This window comes from Corvus moneduloides, chromosome 18 (genome assembly GCF_009650955.1).
Source record: "Corvus moneduloides isolate bCorMon1 chromosome 18, bCorMon1.pri, whole genome shotgun sequence".
Classification (NCBI taxonomy): Eukaryota; Metazoa; Chordata; class Aves; order Passeriformes; family Corvidae; genus Corvus; species Corvus moneduloides.
In genome coordinates this window covers 14,348,596-14,368,883 of record NC_045493.1, presented here as the reverse complement: position 1 = coordinate 14,368,883, position 20,288 = coordinate 14,348,596, and the positions used below count along the sequence as shown (strand labels likewise).

Genomic DNA, 20,288 nt, shown 5'->3' with positions numbered 1-20,288 from the left:
TAAATCTCCCAGTGCTTTGACATTTCTTTAGTGAAGACAGAGTCAGGCAATTATATATAAAACATCAAAAAATACTAGACACCTAGAAAAAAAAGGTCACAGCTTCCTTTTTGGAGTCTGCCTTCCAGGAACAGTCTTCTGTAACCACTTAAAATTTGCTGCTCTGCTAAATATTCTTGCCAGTACATTTGTTTTCTGCTGGCTAGTTGATAGTTGCAGGAAGCAAACTCAAAATCTTTTTCTTTCTGAAGTGGAAGAATATTTATGGCTGGTTTTATTATTGCGAGGTTCTTTGGGGTTTTTTTTGGTTTTTTTGTTTTTTTGTTTTTTTGTTTTTTTTTTTAATAATATTTACTGAGTTCTAACTTTCCTCAAGAGAAAGCCAGAGAATGAGCACAAATACATAAATCTAGTTCTGGGATATACAAAATACTCAAATCAAGGGAAGTAAGAAACTAATCAACAGTCTGCAGACTATGAAGAATGAAAATATGCAATATAGAAATATACTACATTCTGAAGTTGTGCTTTTGTTCCCTTGGGTACAGAATTTACCACAATAAAGCACTAAGTCTCTGCAAAATCTTTATAAATTTTTTATGGGAAAATCTTCTATCATTCCTCGGGTTTTATGTTCACAGGATGTATTTGGGTTTGATGTTCGTGTGGTTAACTGTGAAATACGTGATTTAAAGTGACATCGTATACTTCAAGGTGGTAAGATAAGTGCAAGGTTAATTGCTTCTTAAATAAATGATCAGTTTTAATAACACATTTTTAAGGAGCTTGGTTCCTCCACGCTGCCTTCAGAGGGTTTTCTGGGACTTGTATACTGAACTATTTGCACACGATTTCCCATTTCATCCCTCCCAACTGGCCCCTCCCATGCTGCTTTTGCATTCCCGTTTATTTCAGCCCTAAAGAGAAATGCACAAAAGAAATTAAGGCAGGAGATTCTCTGTTGGCAAGACATCACCAGCGGGGTTGAAGGGCAGGACTGTCCCTGCCAGACTCAGACCTGCTGCAGGGCTCCGAGCAGAAACCTGCTCCTGCCGCAGGGATTGAGGAGCCTCAGCCTGTCCAGGTGCGCTCCTTCAGCACAGCCTGGCTGGGAACGCAGCCCTGACCAGGCCTAGAGCACCTCACTGAACCTCACTCAGCAAAGCTTTGACCCCGAAGATTCCAAGCTCCCCTGGGCTCGCCCGGGGCCGGGCTCTGCAGGGAAGGAGCTGCCGGCGCTCGGCGGCTTTGCCGGGCTCGGTGCCGCCGGGGACGCGGAGCCCCGCCCGGGAGCTGCCCCGGGAGCTGCTCCCGGCGGAGCCGGGGCTCGGCTGGGACCGGAACGGGGCTTGTGCTGCGTTTTCTTGTGCTCCATTAGATTATTCCCTGGATGGTTTTCTTCCTTCGCCCACGCCTCCTATACCCCACTAACGCTTCGTCGGACTCTTGGCGGACTTTCAATGTAAATATTCTGCTCCTCAAAGGAATTTACATAAAGCCCAACTGCTCTGCCAAGGAGAAAGAAACACGTGGAGCTGTCACAGCTCCTTGGTGACAGTTCGGGAGGACTCAACACTGCAGTCGCAGGACCAAGAAAGGGAACATTTCAGCCTCCTCCCTTAATGTGCTCTACATTCACCGAATAACTTCATTTTAACAGTTAAAGCTTCAAAGCTTTGATGTGCCACTCTGAAATAATGGCCTGAGGAGAATTTTTCACTGCAGTGTTCACCAGGCTTGCAGCACTCACATTTTGGGAAGTTTTGGCCATTTTTGGAAGTACAGCGGTTATTCAATGACCTGGGAATGTCAGTTAGTCTAAACTGGCCCCATTTATTCCCCCCGTGAACTCTGCTGGCTGGCTCCATATGAGAACCTGGTCCCACTAAAGGTTGAGCCCATTTCTATAACGATGTTTTCTCCCAGTGTGAGTGAGAGCAAACAAAAGCATCTGACTAGAAAACAGATCATGTTGATACAAAGAGTTTCATGTACCAAAATAAATGGGAATCGGGACTTTAACACTGAAATAAATCTGGAGGAAAAGTTTTGTATGAATCACAAAACAACCATTACATAGAAGGTGAAACTGAGAAATCAGTGGTTAGAAGAAAAATTCAGTACTGTTCTAGTTTTTAATTAGTTGGAGTGCAAATTAAGAGCATTACATTGCAAAGTTCACTTCCTTGATAAAGAAAAATCAATCCAGTTCTGAGGGTCTTTAAGTAATACTTCTATATAAGAATTATCATATGTCTGCCATAAGCAAAAATCAAGAAAGCTTACTTTTAGGTTGAGGTGGAAAAAAAACCCCAAAGAAACCAACAAAAAAGCCTTCTCCCAAATCCAAAATTCCAAAACTTTTTGAGGGTAGAACTGTCATCCCTAATAACAGATGGGAATCAGTAAAATTTCATCAGCATAGCTGAATAATTACAAAGTCACTCAGGAAAACTGAATTCCCTGGTGTGTCTGGTGCTTTCTCCAAACTTACTCTTCTGCTGGCTATCCAAGCTGTATTTGATGTCAATTATCATAGCAGACAGGGACAAGGAATGAAGAATACAGACAGCAGTGGCTGCTGGAGTTCTTGCTATTGAAATTATTTAAAACATCCTTAGGCAAATAAAAAGGCTACTGTAAAAATTGCTGACAAAGAGCAGCATAACTCACACACAATTTAACATGAACTGATCCAAAGCGCCACAGGATAATTTTTCCCTTGCAGCTTTACTAATTAGATATCTCCTTGAGCAATCAGTTCATACATTCCCTGCCTGATGGCCACGCTAGGGAAGGGAAAAGTGGCTGCTGTGCGTGGGTGCTGTGTGAGGATGTGAGACCTTGGAGCTTTTTTACCAACCCCTAACACACATCACAGCAACCTCCCTGACGCAGGGAGACATTTGGTGCTTTACACAACCTCTCCCCTTCCTCCTGTGTACAGACTGAGGGTCCTGAGGAGCTCACAGCCAAACCTCCAAACCTTTGGTGATATCACCAGTTACGACTCTGAACAGAGATTGAGCTGTGCTGCACAGGATTAATTTATTTCACAGCTCTTTGGTTGGCATGAATGCAAAATAATGGAGTCAAGGATTTACACTGGACTAAAAGCTCGTGACTGAACATTTTTCACCAGCATCCAGGCATTAATTCCACCCTAAATCCTTTCATGATCTGTCCCTGTACATTGCAACAGCCTAACCCCGTAAGTTCTCCCACAGTGCACCATATGTAAAATAAATGCAAGTAGTTTAATTTTAGGATGGATCATTTTATCTTCCTTCTACCAAACACTCAGGTTTAGTTAGTCCCAAATTATCTGGCACTGCACTCCAGCTCATGCCTATTTTACAGCAACACAGTGTTTATCATTAGGCATACACATAAATAAATAAATAGCAGACTTTAAGATGACTAAATTAGGATAAATACAGATATGACAAGCAAAAAAACCCTATTTACCAGTTAACCACATTAGATTTGCTCTCACTAAACCTGGGAATTTATTTTAACCACTATTAAAAATGTGTATCTATTTCTGATTTCTCTGAAATCAGCCAGTAGATTTTTAGCTAATTTCTTTAATTGAATTAATTAATTTCATTAATTTTCTTATCTTCATAAGGATTTCCAAACTCATCTTTATATAAAGCATATTCTATACTCCCATAGGTATATGCATGAAACAAGTCCAGATTTAACCTTAGGAGAACAAATAAAAGCAAAACATTAAAATCCAGTGATCTGAGAAAAAATAATTCTCAAAAAAAAATACTTAGAAAATTAAAAAGCTGGGAAAAGAAAGAAATTTAAAAGGGAAATGCAATATTTTCTTTTTTTGAAAGAACAGCTTAATGTTCTGAATTGGATCTTTAAACTTATCCAACTTTTTTTTAATGGCAAATTTATGGAATTTATTTCCATGTAATTTTATTCGTTCATGGGGTTTGTCTATTTATGATTTTCACATCTCCTACATCTCTCCTGGTTTAGCACTACCCAATGCCCAGCTCCAGCACAGCCCCTGGCACTGCCCTGGGATCCCAGCCCTCCTGTGCCTGTCAAACTGAACGCGTGAGGGTCCCAGCCCTGCCCGCGCCCAGAGAGCGCGTTCCCTTCCAGAGCATGTGTAAGTCGTTAAATGTGTAAGTCATTAAATGAAAGCTCGAGATGACTGAAATTTTCGGAGGGAGGTATGCGGAGCTGGCTCGGGACTCACGGAGGCAGCTCGCCTTGGCTGGCCCTGTCCCGATGGAATCCGGCCGCTGAGCCAGCTTGTGCTGCCTCTCAAACTGGGGAGGACTCTACTCTACTCTTTCTTTTAAAAAAACCCGGGAAAATCCCTCCTCAGCAGCTGCACATTTCCTGCTAGAACAACAACTCCAAGTCTGTTTCTGGCTGTTAATGCCATTATCTACCAGAAGGAGTGGAGCTCAAGAGCCTGGGGGAACGGCTGGTGGGGAAGGGAACGAAAACCCCAAATTTACCATCTTCTCTTTACTGGCTTCCCTAAAGTATGACTCCTCTGCCATTTCTGAGCTAAAATTAACGCTCCTCGTAAGCCAAAGGTTTTATTTCTGTTGGACTGGCTGCCAGCAGTGTTCTGGAGGGAGCTGTTCCAGCAACACAGCCCGTACCGAGCGCGGTGCTGCCCCGTGACCGGCCGGGCCGGAGCTGCCGGGCACCACCCGGGGCCTCTGGGTTTCCTGGGACCAAGGTGCCTTGAGCCCTGGGAAAGGCAAAGGACACCCACCCACCACTGCTGAGCAGGTGCTTTGTCTGCCCATTGCTGGCTAAACGCAACAGCTCAGGAGCGCAATAAAAAGGGTCCAATTCATTAAAAAAAAAAAAAGTGTGATTGTTTCTGAGCTAATGCTGCTAATGCCACCAGCAGAGCAATAAGCTTTGCCTCTATTAGACTGTAAAACTGGTATTTCTCCCTCAAACTTCCCCCTTTTCTATTAGGGTTGTGAGTATTCCACTCTTAATGCAGATCATGTTCTAGTTTTCCCACTCAGTGGTCCAAGGCAATACTCACAACATTTTACTGCAGAAATTGTGAATACTTAATGTTGGGGGGAGAGGAAATCAATTTACATTGAGTGGACTTGCAGAGTTTTCAAATCCTCCTCTTCCTAACAATAAATTCATTCCTTTTGGAAACTGCCCACTTTTCCTTTATCAACAGAACAGCAAAGTTGAAGACAACTTTTCAACCCTCATTATGATAAACTAAACATTCAGTATGGTTTCCACAAAACCATACTGAAATCCTTCACGTTCATCATTCATGTCTAATGTGTCTGACATGCCAATAGGCAACTTTCAAACATTCCTGGTCCAGTGCCTCCTAACTGAAAGCCAACGGGGGAGTTCCATGCTCAAAAACTTTCATATTCTGTGACACAGAAATACAGACAAATTAATACATTTCCCGTTACTACCCCTATCCTGCTATTTCTCTTACAAAGGAATACTGAGGACTTGTTTCATGGCAAATGAGTGATAACGCAGGCAAAGTATTGTGTCTCCAAAGGTTTAAGCCTGTTTTGACATGGAAATTACACCTTCTGTGAATTACAGCTTATCACAAGGCAATCCTGGTTCTTAGGGCAGGCCATCTTCAATGTGCTTGAGGAAAATCTATATTTTCTGTTAGTTCTAGGCTGTTAGAATGGATTGCCATGAGAAAATAAGTTCTGTGATGTCTCTGTTAATAACATTAACAATAGAAAACTCTTGCTGTATTGTTAAGAGGTGCTGTATTTCATCATAATGACCACTGGGGTTTTAAAGTTGCCCAGAAGCAAGAAAATTAGCTGCAACTATGTTCATTTCTCATGTGAACTTAATGGATTTCCTGTATTCTTTACAGCAAGGATTTAACTTGTGTAACGAAGTGTCAAACTTTGCATTGATTTTTAAATCACGAGCTTTATTATTATTTTTTCTTTTTGCCTGATTGTGGTACATTCTGCAAGAATCACAGTTTTGATTCTATTTTAGTCAAGTTGTTTCTGTCAAAGTCCATCCAGTGAAAAATTATACCTTTGTTCTGCAGATGTGGGCAAGAGTCATTGTTTTTCCTCAATCAATATATAAATTGGCCAACACTTAACTTGCCATAAAAATTAATTGGCTCCACACTGATTTGTCTCTCTCATGGTAGCACTAGTGTTTGCGTACAAATGGGAATCGGTTCTTCCCTTACGTTATTTTCTTATCAGTAATGATGTTAAGCAAACCTCGGGATATTGCAGGCCCAGGAAAAAGAGAAAAGGAGGACGTTCGGGTGTGTTTTAAAGGCAAAAGTCCCATTACCTCATCGAAAGGTCAGTGAGAAAGGGACAAATTAAAGAACAATGTCCCTGAACTGCAGGAGGATGCGGAGCACTTCCCTGTCAATGGGGCTGAGTTTAGAGAGGGAAGCTCCGTCCGTGCCTGCACTTCACCACCTCCAGGGAATGCCGGGGCTGCTCTCACTGGAACGGGGCTGCTCCCACAGCGCTCCTGGCCCCGGAGACTCGGGAAAGTCACGGAACAGAACCTGAGATGGGATCGAGAGCAGAAGCTGATAAAGCCTCGCTGCCGGAGCGCGGAGGAAGGGGCACAGAGGGGCTCTGATGGGGAGCAGAGTCAGCTCCTCAAAAACGAGCAGAGAAGCAGCTGTTTAATGATTCACTGCAAGAGCATGGTAGGAAGGATTAACACCTCAGGGTCAGGCAGAAAACGCCCCAAGCACCGTGTTTGCTAAAATGAACCGCGTGGAGCAAAGGACTGAGATGGAACAATGCTGAATTAATCCTGACTTGGTAGTATCTTAGTTAAACATGCCTTTTTGCCCAGAATCAAACAACTCTTTAAATTGGCACTGCCCCAAACTATATCTGAGGGAAAACCAGCTGCATTAAGAATTCCCAATTTGCATCTAATCTTCGTGTAAGGACTCTCACAGAGGGTGCAACAGCCAGGAGCTTATAACTCTCCAAAACTGCAGCGGCACATGGTCCCCTTCTGCAAAGAGGAAACAGAAAATAAAGCCCTGGAGAAAACTCGAAGTGGTTGCAACTGGTGTACAAAAAGTTTTCTTCTAGATGTAAGGCAATTTTCTCTGTAGTGCCAGCCGAGAGTGAGGGATCCACGGAGCACTGAGCTCTGCTGCACCGCCCAGGGTGTGGCTGCTGCCCTCTTGTCTCATCACCTTTTATTCTTTGTGGCAGTTCTGTGCCCTCTCTGTTCCAAAAATGCCTGGATTTATACCCCGCTGCTGCTTCTAGGAGCTGAAAGACAGCTGCCTGAAACACAAGAGCGTATAGCTACTTTATCCCCAAGATGTAACTTCAGAATAATCAAAAATCAAGGTTGATGCTACACAGTCTACACTATTCAGCCATATGGGTTTGACAAAATACTGGAGCAGTTTGACACAATGCCTCTTCTGAGTTTTTCCAGAGCACATTGTGATGCATTTCAGCCTTGACATTCATCTCTTCTAAATTTCTACCCTGTGCTGTAATTTCTTGGATCACAGAAGTGAAATGTTAGTTCTTCTCTAGTTGCTCCTGCTATGAAAAACATCTTGCTAGAAACAGATTTTTTTTCAGATAATCATTTTACAAAATGTACTCACTACAAAACATCTGGACAGGTCAGGACTAAGCTGTTTCCAGCTACAAACCATCAGTCTTCACATCCTCCCACACACCCTGAAGGTGTTGGTGGATCTCTGTTACCTGTTTTGCTGGAGACAGTGGTTCATCCAAGTTGGTGAAGGGCAGAGCATCACCACTTTTTAAATCTGTCAAAAGAAAAGTCTGTCTGTCCCTGAAATCCTCCTGAATAACAACTGGCTATTGCAACTGTGTATTAACTTTTGTCTCAGATAAAAGAAAGTGTTGTCAGAATAGCGGTGATTAAAACACTGCAAGTAATAAAACACATCTCTATCCTATCCACAGTGAGTCCCCTCTTTGTAAGGAGAATTTAAATGAGTAATATTTTAATCCTGTGAAAAAAATTGGGATGACTTATTCATCCTGAATGACGAGAAATTTCATTTTTAGTCAGAAAGCCATTTTCCACTTGTGGAAGCTTGACCAGAAAATGTTGTGCCTGCTTTGTGGGTAGAAGGAAGGTCAGCCAGCAGTGCTGGTCCTGTGGGAATCAATCCAGCGTGAGCCTGGACATCAGTGCTGTCATTGCTGATGCCTTTGTCCTACTCCTCTCTGACAGAGGAGAGTCCAGTCTGGTCTCCCTGGTCCTTGCACCCTGAATTAACAGTTTGTTTATTAACTCTGGGGTGACTTTTCAGCTCCACGGCCCCAGTTTAGCCTCCAGGTTCCCCAGGCTGGGCACCACCTCTGCCCCACGGTGCTCTCTACAAAAGGAAGCACTGACACATCATTTACAGGTATTCCCTGCATTCTTCCCTCATTGATTAGACATAAGTCCCAGTTTGGAATACCTCGTGTTTCAAAACGTAAGAGAAATTTACTCACCTCAGCAGCTCCTCAGAGCTATGTGAGAAATGCAGACAACTTCAGAGAAACCCCTGCCTAAGAGGAGATTTAACTCACCAAGGTGTGGAATGATAAATGCTCTGTGAAGTTTTGTTTCAAGAGGAGATATTCAGTTCACAGACATTCTCTTTGTAACTATTTCCTAAAATAGACATGGTTTATTTCAACTTCCTTTTGTTTTCTGTTGCTCAGTGATTGGCATTTTTCCTACTTGCATTAGAAGAAGAGGAATTAAGAAGTCAGACTCAAACTTTAATAAAGAAAAACTCTTTGTTTGGACTTGGTATTTTTTATATTTTTCTTGTTACACTTTCCTCTGTTTAACTGAGAACATTATGTGGAACAAACAAACAGCAATAAGAATGGGATGGTATCCACTTCAAATGCTTCTCCCATTACTGCAGTATTTTAATGGATGAAGCAGGTTTCTAAGCCAGATTTTATGCTCTAAGTTTAAACATATTATTCAATCATAAACGTAGATAAATAACTTGGCTGTTACTCTTTCAAGCACATACTTTAACACAGTGATCTTGCAGTCAGAATTTCTTCTACATATTAAATTCTGCTTTTATTTCATGAGGAGCCTTTCTCAACCAAACAAAACCACTTCAGAGGGAAATAATATGTGCCATGACAGAAAGGATCTGTGCTGCTGTCCTCTGAAAGCTTCCAGGGACACGGACACATTTCCCAACCTGCTGAAGTAAATTCACTTGAATTTACTTCTGTAAATTTGCTTAAGTCATTTCCTTAAGTAAATTCACAGTTGTATGAATTTATATTGTTTGAAATTATTCCATGGAATTCATTGGAGGCACAGCAGGGTGAGAGAGAACAGGTTTGGCCCAGCGCTGCCATGCTCACCCACAGCTGGAATAATCTATTCATCCCTTCCTTAATACTAAACCATCAATTAAAAGCCAAATGAGAAATTATATTCTCAAAGCTGCAGATGTCAGAGGCAAGCAGTCTTCCCATCAAATTCTGAGTGCATCCCCCTCCGGCAGAGCTGCACACATCCCACGCAAGCCCTTACCACCCATCTTCCCCACTGGCAAATGTTCCGTGCATTTCTATCCACAGCACAACTTTGCTCCTAAAGATTACTCACAGGGTTTGGAATCTGGATGTAAGATACACAAAGACTTTTGGGTTGGTTCTGTTGCTCACTGATTAATACCTTTCTTCAGCAAATTCACACTAATAGCAAGTATAAAAAATAAAAAACATGCAAGAAAGGCAGAACAGGTAACTAGATGTATTCCCATTGCCCAGACCTCAAACTACAGCTTTATTAATTCTCTTTACAAACTTTTATCCCTAGTTCTGCTTTCAAACAGTTATTCCAATGACAAATTATACTTTTTCACTGGGAAAACAATATAAATTAAATATGGCAAACAACAAGTTTAATAAAATATTTTATGATGCCAAAACAGATTTTCTGATTGAACAAATTTGCTGATTTCAGAATGTTTTGCTGTTTGAAGGTTTTTAGCATTTGGATTTTCCACATCTGATTTGGAATTTCAAAAGGAATTTTATAAGTCAAGCTAGGAGATAAGCAAAGTGTTTCATTATCAGATAACACTGAAATCAGGTTCTGAAACCAGCACAGAAAATATAGTTTTGATTTGAAAAATACTGAAGAAATGGTTATTTAGTCCAAGGTGGGAGCAGCTTCTAATTCAAACATACAAATTGTCCAGAGGGAAAATAAACAATGAGATAATGAATTTTCTAATCATTCTGGTGAAGAACTTCATTGCACCCCTTAAACTTGAGCCAAACAAACAAGTTTGTCCCAGATAAGAAGACGTAAGAGCCAGCAGGAGATGATTGCTGGAGACACTAAATGAGCAGGGGAAGAGTTCTCTGTCAGTCAAGGGGTGCCACAGCTGTGCTTTGCCCATCTCCTTTCAGGGCTCTGTGCCTGAGAGCAAAATCCACCACGTTTATTATCCCAGCACAGTTTGCTGGACAGAATTCAAGATCATGCTCTCTGCACATTTAGAAACACTTCCCCACGTTAAAACTCAGAACGTTAAAAACAAACATATTTACATGTATTTGTGGACTGATTTCGAACAGCACTGAGCTACTTTTTCAATGCTGTTCTCAGAATGGGATGTTTGCCCATTTCCTGCAAAAATTTTAAAAAATAAACTTCGAAAAATAAACCTAAACACATACACACAACAAAACCTGCATCACAAACCAAACCCGAGTCCCACCTGAGCAGGTGTCAGCCTGATTAGTATGACCTGAACATTCCACACAGTGGAAGCAGCTGCAGGAATACCACGGTAGATAAGAGCTGGCTGCCTGTGATTGCATTGGTAATTAGCCAGAAGAGCTCTGTCAGAGAAACCAGCCGCTCTTCTAACACGAAACACAAAGCACAGGCTGGTCTAGGTGGAGCCTGAAGCTCCCAATCCACCTGTATCTGCTACACAGGATACAATTAGACATGTTCATATCACATTCTCAGGGATTTTTGCTGGCTAAACATAAGAAAGATGCCTGATAAATGTTAGATTTTATCTGTATCCCAGATGTGATCCCAGTCATCTTCACAGTGAAAAGGAAAAAAACCACAGGTTTTTTACAGCCTCCCAGTAAATCATCATAACTACAGCATGAGGAGGAACCTGGGTAAATAAAGCAAAGTGCATTTCGTAAATGATCTACACTAAATCGACTCTTCACAAGTGCCCACCTCTAAGAGGCCTCTCGGGGTATTTAGGAGTCCGAGTTTGAAAACTGTCAGCAAAACAAACGCACTTCACTCCTGGGCCTTAGGGATTTCTTCATGTTTTCTGTAGCTTACTCCATCTTTATCAAAGCCCGGCAGAAAGAAAATAAACTGGCTTGAAAACAGCTTTAAAAGGAAAATATGATAAAATATTCAGAAGAACATCTAAGAGATGTATTCTAGGAAATGTTTAAGAATTTAAATCTCTCCTTGCCGTTCCCGTTCAATGCTGTAAGTGGGTCAGAGATGCTGCAGTGCCTCCTCCCAGCACCTCAGAGTCTGAGCTCTTCTCCATTCCACTGGCAAGACAAAGAGACTCCTCTTTCTCCAGGAGCAAACAAAATCAGCTATTTTCCCAGTTTCTTGACAGCATATGTTAATTTGGGGAAATTGAAACACGGTACCAAAATTCATCAGTTTTATTCAAACTTTTCTCTGAGTTTCCCCAGATTGTTGTATTTTTTGGCTCTTATTTCTCAGATTCAGAGTCCTCTGCTCTCTAGAAAGGGCAGTTCAGACCAGAACAGGGATTGGAGGCATCAAAACCCCTCAGTTATCTCAGTGTGGACTATGATCAAAAGCAAAAACCAAAAGAGAATTCTTGTTTTTGACCACTCCAGGGAGAAACCAGCATTTCATCCCAGCCTGCTGCAGACTGCACAGACACACCCATGGAACACAGAAACAAAAGGTCTCAAGCTGCACCTGTCACTTCACCTTCTTCTCCAACATGAGCACTTATCAGCCTCTTGCACTGATGAATATAGAAGTCATAATGGTGGGGAAAACATAATATTGTAGCCACAAATGGCATCTGAAGTGCTACTAAAAATGCCCACAAAAATCATGAGAGAAATACAAAGAAATCATCCCAGGCACCGAAGTTTTGCGCGGCCCAAACCAGCGGTTCTCATTTCGCTTACCAATTTGTGGGCGAGCTGGATGGTGATGAGAGGAGATCCTGACAGATTGTAGGACAGCTTGGGTAGAGGTTCCACTTTGACGGAGATAAGATAACTGCTTGCTGAGATCATATAACCTTTGTAGGCAGCAGCTTCAGCAATCCTTGGAAAGAAGTAAATATATTAAGGATGAAAAGTAACAACTGGTTTTTTTTAGTTCATACACAACACCCACACCAAAGGGACACAGGACCTCCTTTTTCCATTCAAGCCAATTAATTTGTCTAGGGCAGTGAGGTCTGGCCACAAAAGGTCCCACAGGACTAGAAGCCATATCTATAAAGCACAGGGACACCTGGAAACTTGATATCAAAGGTCCTCCTTCACTCTGTTCCTCTTTGCAAAGGTTTACAAGCCTTGCTGAAAGTGTTTGAGGTAATTAGAGAGAATCCTACAAAGGCATCTAAAATGCCCTGAGTAAAGTGAGGAGGAAACTTGCAGGGGGTTTCAGGCTGGCTGATGGTACAGATGTATCAGTGTGTAAGACACACAGACAAAACCCACATAAACATATACACAGGAATGTATTTAGAAGCAATTTATAGCTTTACCTTGAAAAATAGATTATGTGCAGTTAGATTTGTTGGAGGGAAAGACAGGTCTCAATACAAAGAGCTGAACTTGACTAAATATCTGATTAGTCCTGGAAATGCATTTATTCTAGGGGAGAGTAATTCTGTGGTACATAAGAACCCATATTTTAAGGTAAAACTTATGAGGTTGGCATTTTCACACATTTAAGAGTAACCGAGACCCATGTGACTTCAGGGTAAAATTTTTTACGCTATCAGTAATAAACTGTGCAGGATTAAAGGACTGCTGTCCTCTGCCTCTTGAGCATGAGGATGAATGGGTTTTACTATGAGAAATTTGAGCCTTGGTGAATTAACCACCAGCTTGGGTTTCCAAACATAGCCCAGCACTGGAAAGCTCCAGTTTGAAACCAAATGAAAAACCACCTTATTTACATCCCCCACCTGCTTCAGTGGTTTCTTATTTTTATTCCCAAAAAAAAAAAAAAAAAAAAAAAAAAAAAAAAAAAAAAAAAAAAAGGGAAAGAAAAAATCATGTCAGACATTCAAATAACTGCACTCGGCTCCTTGGCAGGGTCACATAGAACAGAACTCATTTAGCACAACCCCTTAGTTCTGACCTTAAAACACCCATCGGTATCAGAGATTGCTTCTGCTCCCAGTAAGTGGCATGTGAAAGGAACTTGTTCATCTGAAGGCAGAATTTGCTACTCTGATATGAAAAATCTAAGTTTGGAGAAGGAACTCGCAAAGTTAAAATCATCATCTGACATTTTGAGATTTCTCTTACACAGATTAAGAGCATGGACGTTTTTCCACACCCTTTATCTGCTTGTTTTAACTTTAGAGACCTTGGTGAATTTTGAAGTGTGAAAAATCCTCATCACAAGCAGAGAACGTGTCTCTGTGCATGCACAAGCCTTTCTTCACCTTGGCCTGCGTGTCAGGTCCACTTTTACACCTACTGTGTGTGAACGGCAGCAGAACTGGGCTCAAAACATTTCTGTGTTTCATTTTTTTTGGGTAAAGAATCTAAAGTTGCTCCCCTTAGAAACTGATATTTATGTAGTCTGAAAATAGAAGTCATCTGTATGTAGAGCACAAAAGCGCCAAGGGTTTTGGTTTTGGTTTTCCACCACAAAAAAACCCAAAAGGACAGGTTTCAAATTACAGGTGTTTAAGCAGCCCAGTGCTAGAAGGAACACAAAAGAAATTCTTTAAAACAAGCTACTCTGAGAAGAAGTTGTTATCCTTCTGAAAAGTAAGCAAAAAAGTTAAAATAGTAGAGCACAAAAAAGAAAAGCAAGCAGAAGAGAAGTGCATACCTATTTTTAAAACATCTTTGAGTACCTGGGGTTTGATTCCACAGAGGATAAATCGCTAAGGCAGCATTCCCTGTATTACTACTTTTCTAGATGCTGTTTTGGACAGACCTGAATCTACAGTTTTATAGACATGATTCTGTAGTGCATTACATACTGCAAACATTTCAAGCAGTTTGAATTAATTATAGAAATCTAGGAAACATTTCTTCTCCCGTGTCCTTGTGTTTCTCTTTCACATTGTGACAGGGCAGACCCTTCCTTCCCAAAATGAGTGCTAAAAACACACACAGCTCAGGGGAACAGGAATGGATCTTCAGGTTCTCCTGTCCCACAGATTTCAGGGAAGGTACTCAAAGATGACACTTCTGTTTCATTTGCTGTGTCAGAGCCCCAGGATCTGTGACAATGCATTAAACACAGTGCTTTGACACGCAGCATCTTTAATCTGAGTGTGTTTGCTGAACTTTGACCTAAGTCAGGATCATTTTAATTCTCTTTCCTCCATTGAAAAATTGAGATTATATCTTATTACCTTAATAAATTGCATTGATCCTCCTCTTTGAAAAACATAAGCTCTCATAAGTTACTGCCTCTATTTCTTCATGTCAGTACGAAATACTGCACACTGCTGCCACAGCTCCCTCTCAGTCCTCTGCTAAGTGTCCTTTCCTTGAGAGAGCAGGGCAAACAACAGCACAGCTTGCTATTGATTTAGAAATGTCATTTAGTAATCGCTGTGTGATTATCTCAGCGTGATCAATCTGCATTGTGATCCAATCTGGATCAGTCGAGAAGGGGTTCTTCAGCCTGAAGTTCACAGAGGAGTTTCCATGACCTCCCAAGGAACTGTAGGCAAGGAGAGGGAGGCACTCTCTGACACTAATGGGAGCTGAGATGCTGCACCTTTCCCGCTGGCAGAATCAACCCAGCAAAAAGCCCAAGTGGCAAAGACTGGAAGTGTAAACTGATCCACACACCCCAGTGGAAATCCAATGAAAACACAGCCATATACTTGCTTAAAAGGAAAGTGTAGTGATTTGCATGAATGGCCTTGCAAAAATCCCCTGGGGAGCTGTACTGCAGAGGGTTATACAGCTCCGCATTTACTTTATCTTACCTGCTAATGATTTCACTGAGGTAGTACATAAAACAAAAGGTCTTTAAAGAATTGTCTGGTCTCCTGTTATAAAATCATCTTATGGGTTTCCAGGATTAGGATTCAGATTTTGTCTAGAGAGGGATGTTATGTTTTCTTACTTGTTTCATTTAAGTGCAAGCTTTGTCTTTATCTGTGCCAGGAGAAAAGATGCAATCTCCTTTTATGAGACAGATTAAAACTATGACATTCTAGTACCAGATCTGATGAATGGAAGGAGAAGACAAAGAAAGACAAACATGTCGCTATGGGAATCTATTTTATCACAACCTGAAATAAAACACGTAATGTAAACTTTAATCTCTCTCTGGTTAATGACTACACGCCCTCAACACTGCAGAACCAGGATTATGGCTCGTAATTTGTTTACAGCTGATAGTGATATACCTTTAAACAGTCCTGTCACTAAGGTAATGAGCAAGCTGTTACCTCCTGAGAGCTCTGAGATACTTACTTGGTGTCCATAGGGTCGATGTTATGAAAGAAATAATGCATGTTATGGTAAAGCAGGCTGACGATGGTAATCCAGGCTGTGGAGAGGGAACAGGGGTCATTCCTCAGAGCAACGGTTCTAAGCAAGAGAACTTCTCTCCTAGCCTGAAGCTCCGACTTAGGAGCCCTGAGTTACACAGACCTTCACATCTTTGCTTTAGCAGAGTTCTGATTGTTCTTTCAAGTGAAAAAAGTGTGACCATATTGTACAGAACAGACACCAAAAGTAAAATAGAAGGATCCCTGGTCTGCACACCTGTACCTCCAAAATCAGCTGGTAAAGCCATCAATTATAACACACCCCCCCCCCCTTGCCAGCACCAGAAAGGGTGGCAGGACACAGCAGTGACTCCCTGGGAGCTACAAGGGTCTAAAGGCCACCCCCCACCACCTCCACTAGCTGGCAGCTTGTGAAACTCCAGCCAGGCAATCAGCCCAAACATTCTGTTTGCTGCCCACATTCCGAGTAATTCTGGGCTCTCCAGCATCTGAGTGAAGACACAGATATGTATTTTCTAAGAGCGAGTCACACAGATGTCTTTTACTATCCCTTTTGCTGGGTTCCAAGTATTTGTAGTGTCAGCTGTTTAAGGTGAAATAACAGATTTTTTAGGTTAGCTCATCTGGACAGTGTGGAAGTGTGGCCTGAAGGCTGAAATTGCTCAGAAGTGAGCTTTAGCTGGAAAAGAGTAAAACATTTAATGCACTGGATCATTCAGGATACAAAGCATGACAATGTTCTGAAGGAAAAAAAAGAAAATCTGCACGGTGAGAAACCATATAAGTGGGAAAGGAAAAAAGTCCTCTCACATGCTATTTTTGGCATTACAAGTTGGTTTGCAATTATAGTTATTCAAACCTGGGAGGACTTGCAGTCTCCAGTCAGAGCCCCTGCCAGTGCAAAGAAACAAAGCTGTCACCACAGATCAGGCAGACAGTTCAGTAAATATCAGAGAATTTCTCACTACGGGTTATTTTCAGCTAACTTTGCACTTTATGAAAGAGGGACCGACCATCCCTCAGCAGAGCTGACTGCAGAAAGGCCTCTGGGTGAGCAAATTCTGTGGGTTGGAATTTAGGGCACGTAAGTCAGATTTTCAAAGATTTGAGGATGAAGGTTGATGCTTTTGTAAATGGGTTCCTTCAGTCTCTGAGTAAAGCATAGATAATTAACTTCAAACATTGTTATTTTAGAGTCTTGACTAAAGCTGCAGGTTTTAGCCATACTTCTTTTTGAGATTTAAAAATTTTAGCATAGTTGTGGATTTCTGAGTTCTGCCTTTTTGCCATGAGTGCATTCTACATCTTCATTCTGTTCCTGTAGCTGCTATTGCTTAAACCTGTCATTTTATAGTTTAATTTTATACAGAAGACCAATTTTGAATGAAGGGATAGGTAATACCTCATCTGACATCACAGAATTTCTTAAAAATAACCAGTTCAGATAATTAAAAAAAAAAAAAAATTACAAAACGATGGCTTCTCTGATGTAAAAATGTGTCAAAATTAAATGGCTTCAGTCTCTGTTGCCCAGCTCTATTATTCAGTACTAATTCACCTAATTTGCAAGCTCTACCACATTAATTGCTCGTTAGTATGACAGGACCACTGCTGCTACCTTAGACTCTGTACAACCCACAGGGATCAAATCAGTTACTCGGAAAAATAAAGTGAACCAAAACCTGTTCTAAAGCAAAATCATTTTAGGATTCCCTGAGCACACGAGTCCACTTCTTTCTTTAATTTTTTCCTTACCTTTTCCAGCAAAAGCTTCACTGGGAATGGAAATATAACTCTGTCCTCGAGATGGAAATCGATAGTGGGAAATGTTCAGGGTCTGAGGATGCATTTTGACCACAGCGTAATCTGTGTGATAACCCAAACAAAAATATAATCAAATCAATAGCCTCTCAGTCTACATGACTGTTTAACCAGACTGCCCTAATAGCTATTGCAACTCTTGGATTTAAAACCTAGATGTTTGCAGAAAATATGGTAAATTCCCCAAGTCCAGAATTGCCTCTTATACCTCAGTCCTTTATGGCAGAGGAGGTGGCATGAGCACAGTTAATGTGCCATGGATCACTTCACCCAGGCTCAGACACTGAGCTTGCCAGGGCAAGCAAAACAGATTAACAGCACCCTTGCACTGACATTTGCAGGCATTATTGCAGTCCTGCATTTGAGAATCCCGGTGTCCAAGAGAATACTCGCAGTGATGAATGGTCCTGGTGACTGCTCACGTTATTCAGCCCTCACAAGGGGTCTCCACAAGGCACAGCAGGCAGCCAGAACAGATGAAATACCTTTGATGCCTGTAGCATCCAAAGATGCAGATGAAATTAGGGTGCTAGGATGCTAAGCAGCAGTGAAATAAAATTCTCTGAAAAGGTCAAAACTATTCCTATTATTTTCAGGTTCCTGCAAACTCCTTGCAAAGACTAAGGCTTTGTAGCACCCAAACTTCCACATGCTATACATAAGCTCAGGCCCTTTATTAGCATAGCATTACTCGATTCTTCACACATAATTCTTATTTTGAATTCCTCCCCAAATGACCTCTGGGCAGCTCAAGCACAGTCAGAGCCGATTATCTCCAGCCTGACTGCACGGTCATCTCCCTGCAAACAAAACTCAGCTTTGCATTCAAAAGAGGAAAATGGTGTGTTTTGATTTCCTCCTCGGTGTTGGCAAAGGAGAAGCTGCAAGCACAGAGCATTCAGGACACCCAGGCAGTGCAGAGGGAACAGCTCTGCCAAGCCCCACCTGCCACAGATGAGGAGCCCTCGACAGTCAGAGGCAGCGAGTTTTCATCCAGGTTGCGGGACATGTGAGCCATCACCGTGTCGATGGTGTGGATCAAGCTGCTGAACACCAGAGGGGCCTGGGGAGGGAGAGACACCAGGGTTTGAACCAAGGAACTGCTCTGCTCAACGCCAAGTGTGAGGTGCCACAGTAAATCCCTGCTCGAAGTCAGGCGGGGCCTTTCCGCACCCAGCGGACAAAGCGCTACACAAAGCGATGCCACCCAGAGCGTAACTCCACCAAACACTGGGTTTTATAGAAGGGCTCCAAATGACTGCTGCTCCCATCAGCATCTGACAGTCGATCAAACCCAGGGTTCAGCGAAATGAGGCCAAGAACTGTGCAGGACTTTTTGACAATATATCAAGATTGGTACCAGGTCTCTCCTGGAACACAAGCCAGGACACCACTTTGTTGCTGCCAGTTCCGAGCTTCCCCTCCCCGAGACAAGCCAGGACTTGCCTCTGCCACGTGCTCTGAACCCCTTCGTTCCAAGAGCGGGCAAAACCAAATGTAACTCAGACTCTTTAGCAGTGTCTGACTGGCCGGTCACCCTGGGTCTGCCCCCAGTCCTCCCCTTTCCCCTTCTCCGAATAAAAGAAAGGACCAAGGTGGGGGCCGCCCTCTTTGGCTCCGCAACTCTTTCCGTGAACATCTGTGTGCTTCTGTTTCTTTTTGAAAGCTTCTAATTGCAGGAAATTAGGCAAGCTGGGAGCTATATTTCTCCCTCTTTGCTTCTGCAAAGCAAAGATCTGCGCTACCATTTTGCCGCTTTTAGAGCTACTGAAATGCCAGATTGCCCGTGCTACCTCTCTAGGCTGCCCAAGGCTTTCTAAGGCATTGAACTACTAGCCCAGCCGGTAAAAGCTGTAAGTATGTTTCTGCACTACCTGGCCTTTCTTTCATCTTTATTCAAATGCTCCTCACTATAAAAGCTACTTTAACCCTCCAGGCTGAAAACTGATTCATAAAATCTCAGAGTTAATGCACGTTTCAGTGAAAAGGAAATCTATTTTATCTGAAATCCATTTACACCAGAGATGATCAAGGACTTTACGCTAAGAACTTAAATCAATTAGACATAATTTTGTTTTAAAAGCATTTTAGGCTTCAGTGACACCTCCCTACGCTTTAGCTTCTCCTTCTCTCAGTTTAAAAGCTCTCTCTTCTGAAATCTGTGCTCTCTTAAGATTCAAGCAAAAAGCTCAGGACATTTCTGGATTCACCCTGCAGGTATTTCATCAGTGAGAGATGATAAAATAAGTCATAGCGCCGAAGAGTCCCAGCAAGCACAATAATAGAGACACCTGGTTCCGTTCTCATCCGTGTGAATTCATGTAACCAATGTAAAGTGAATTCACATAACCAACGTAAACCACAAATCTAAGCCCACTTGTCTTACCTCTGGTCCATCAATCCAGTTGGACAGTAACATAAAGTCTTCAACAGCTTTTAAAAATGCCTAAAAGACAAATAAAACTTGATTATTCATTAATCAGCTACATCTCCTGGCAAGGATCCAAGGCAGATCTTTGTTGGGATTTTTTGTTTATGTTAAGATGACATAGGTTTATGTTAAGATGACAAGCCTACTTCCACTCCAGTCCCAAATTCATCTCTACCTGCCAGCATTCTCACCATGTTCTGCATGGTGATTTTTCAAAGTAACAATTATTTTAATAGAAGTCCCACCACTGTGTAACTCCCAAGTGCAGTCATTACACTGCAGCTG

The 20,288-nt window shown here is 42.0% G+C and overlaps 1 protein-coding gene across 4 annotated transcripts in view; it reads right to left on the bottom strand.

The window, feature by feature from the left end:
• ADGRD1 (adhesion G protein-coupled receptor D1) overlaps positions 1-20,288 on the bottom strand; it is a 139,559-nt gene that overhangs the window by 99,114 nt on the left and 20,157 nt on the right. For all 4 annotated transcript variants that reach the window (XM_032127881.1, XM_032127882.1, XM_032127879.1 and 1 more), the window contains 5 exons: positions 19,959-20,018; positions 18,518-18,635; positions 17,507-17,617; positions 15,714-15,789; positions 12,207-12,348 (listed from right to left, as the gene is read on the bottom strand). In XM_032127881.1, the coding sequence (XP_031983772.1) occupies positions 12,207-12,348; positions 15,714-15,789; positions 17,507-17,617; positions 18,518-18,635; positions 19,959-20,018 (507 nt within the window). The remainder of the gene's footprint in view (positions 1-12,206; positions 12,349-15,713; positions 15,790-17,506; positions 17,618-18,517; positions 18,636-19,958; positions 20,019-20,288) is intronic.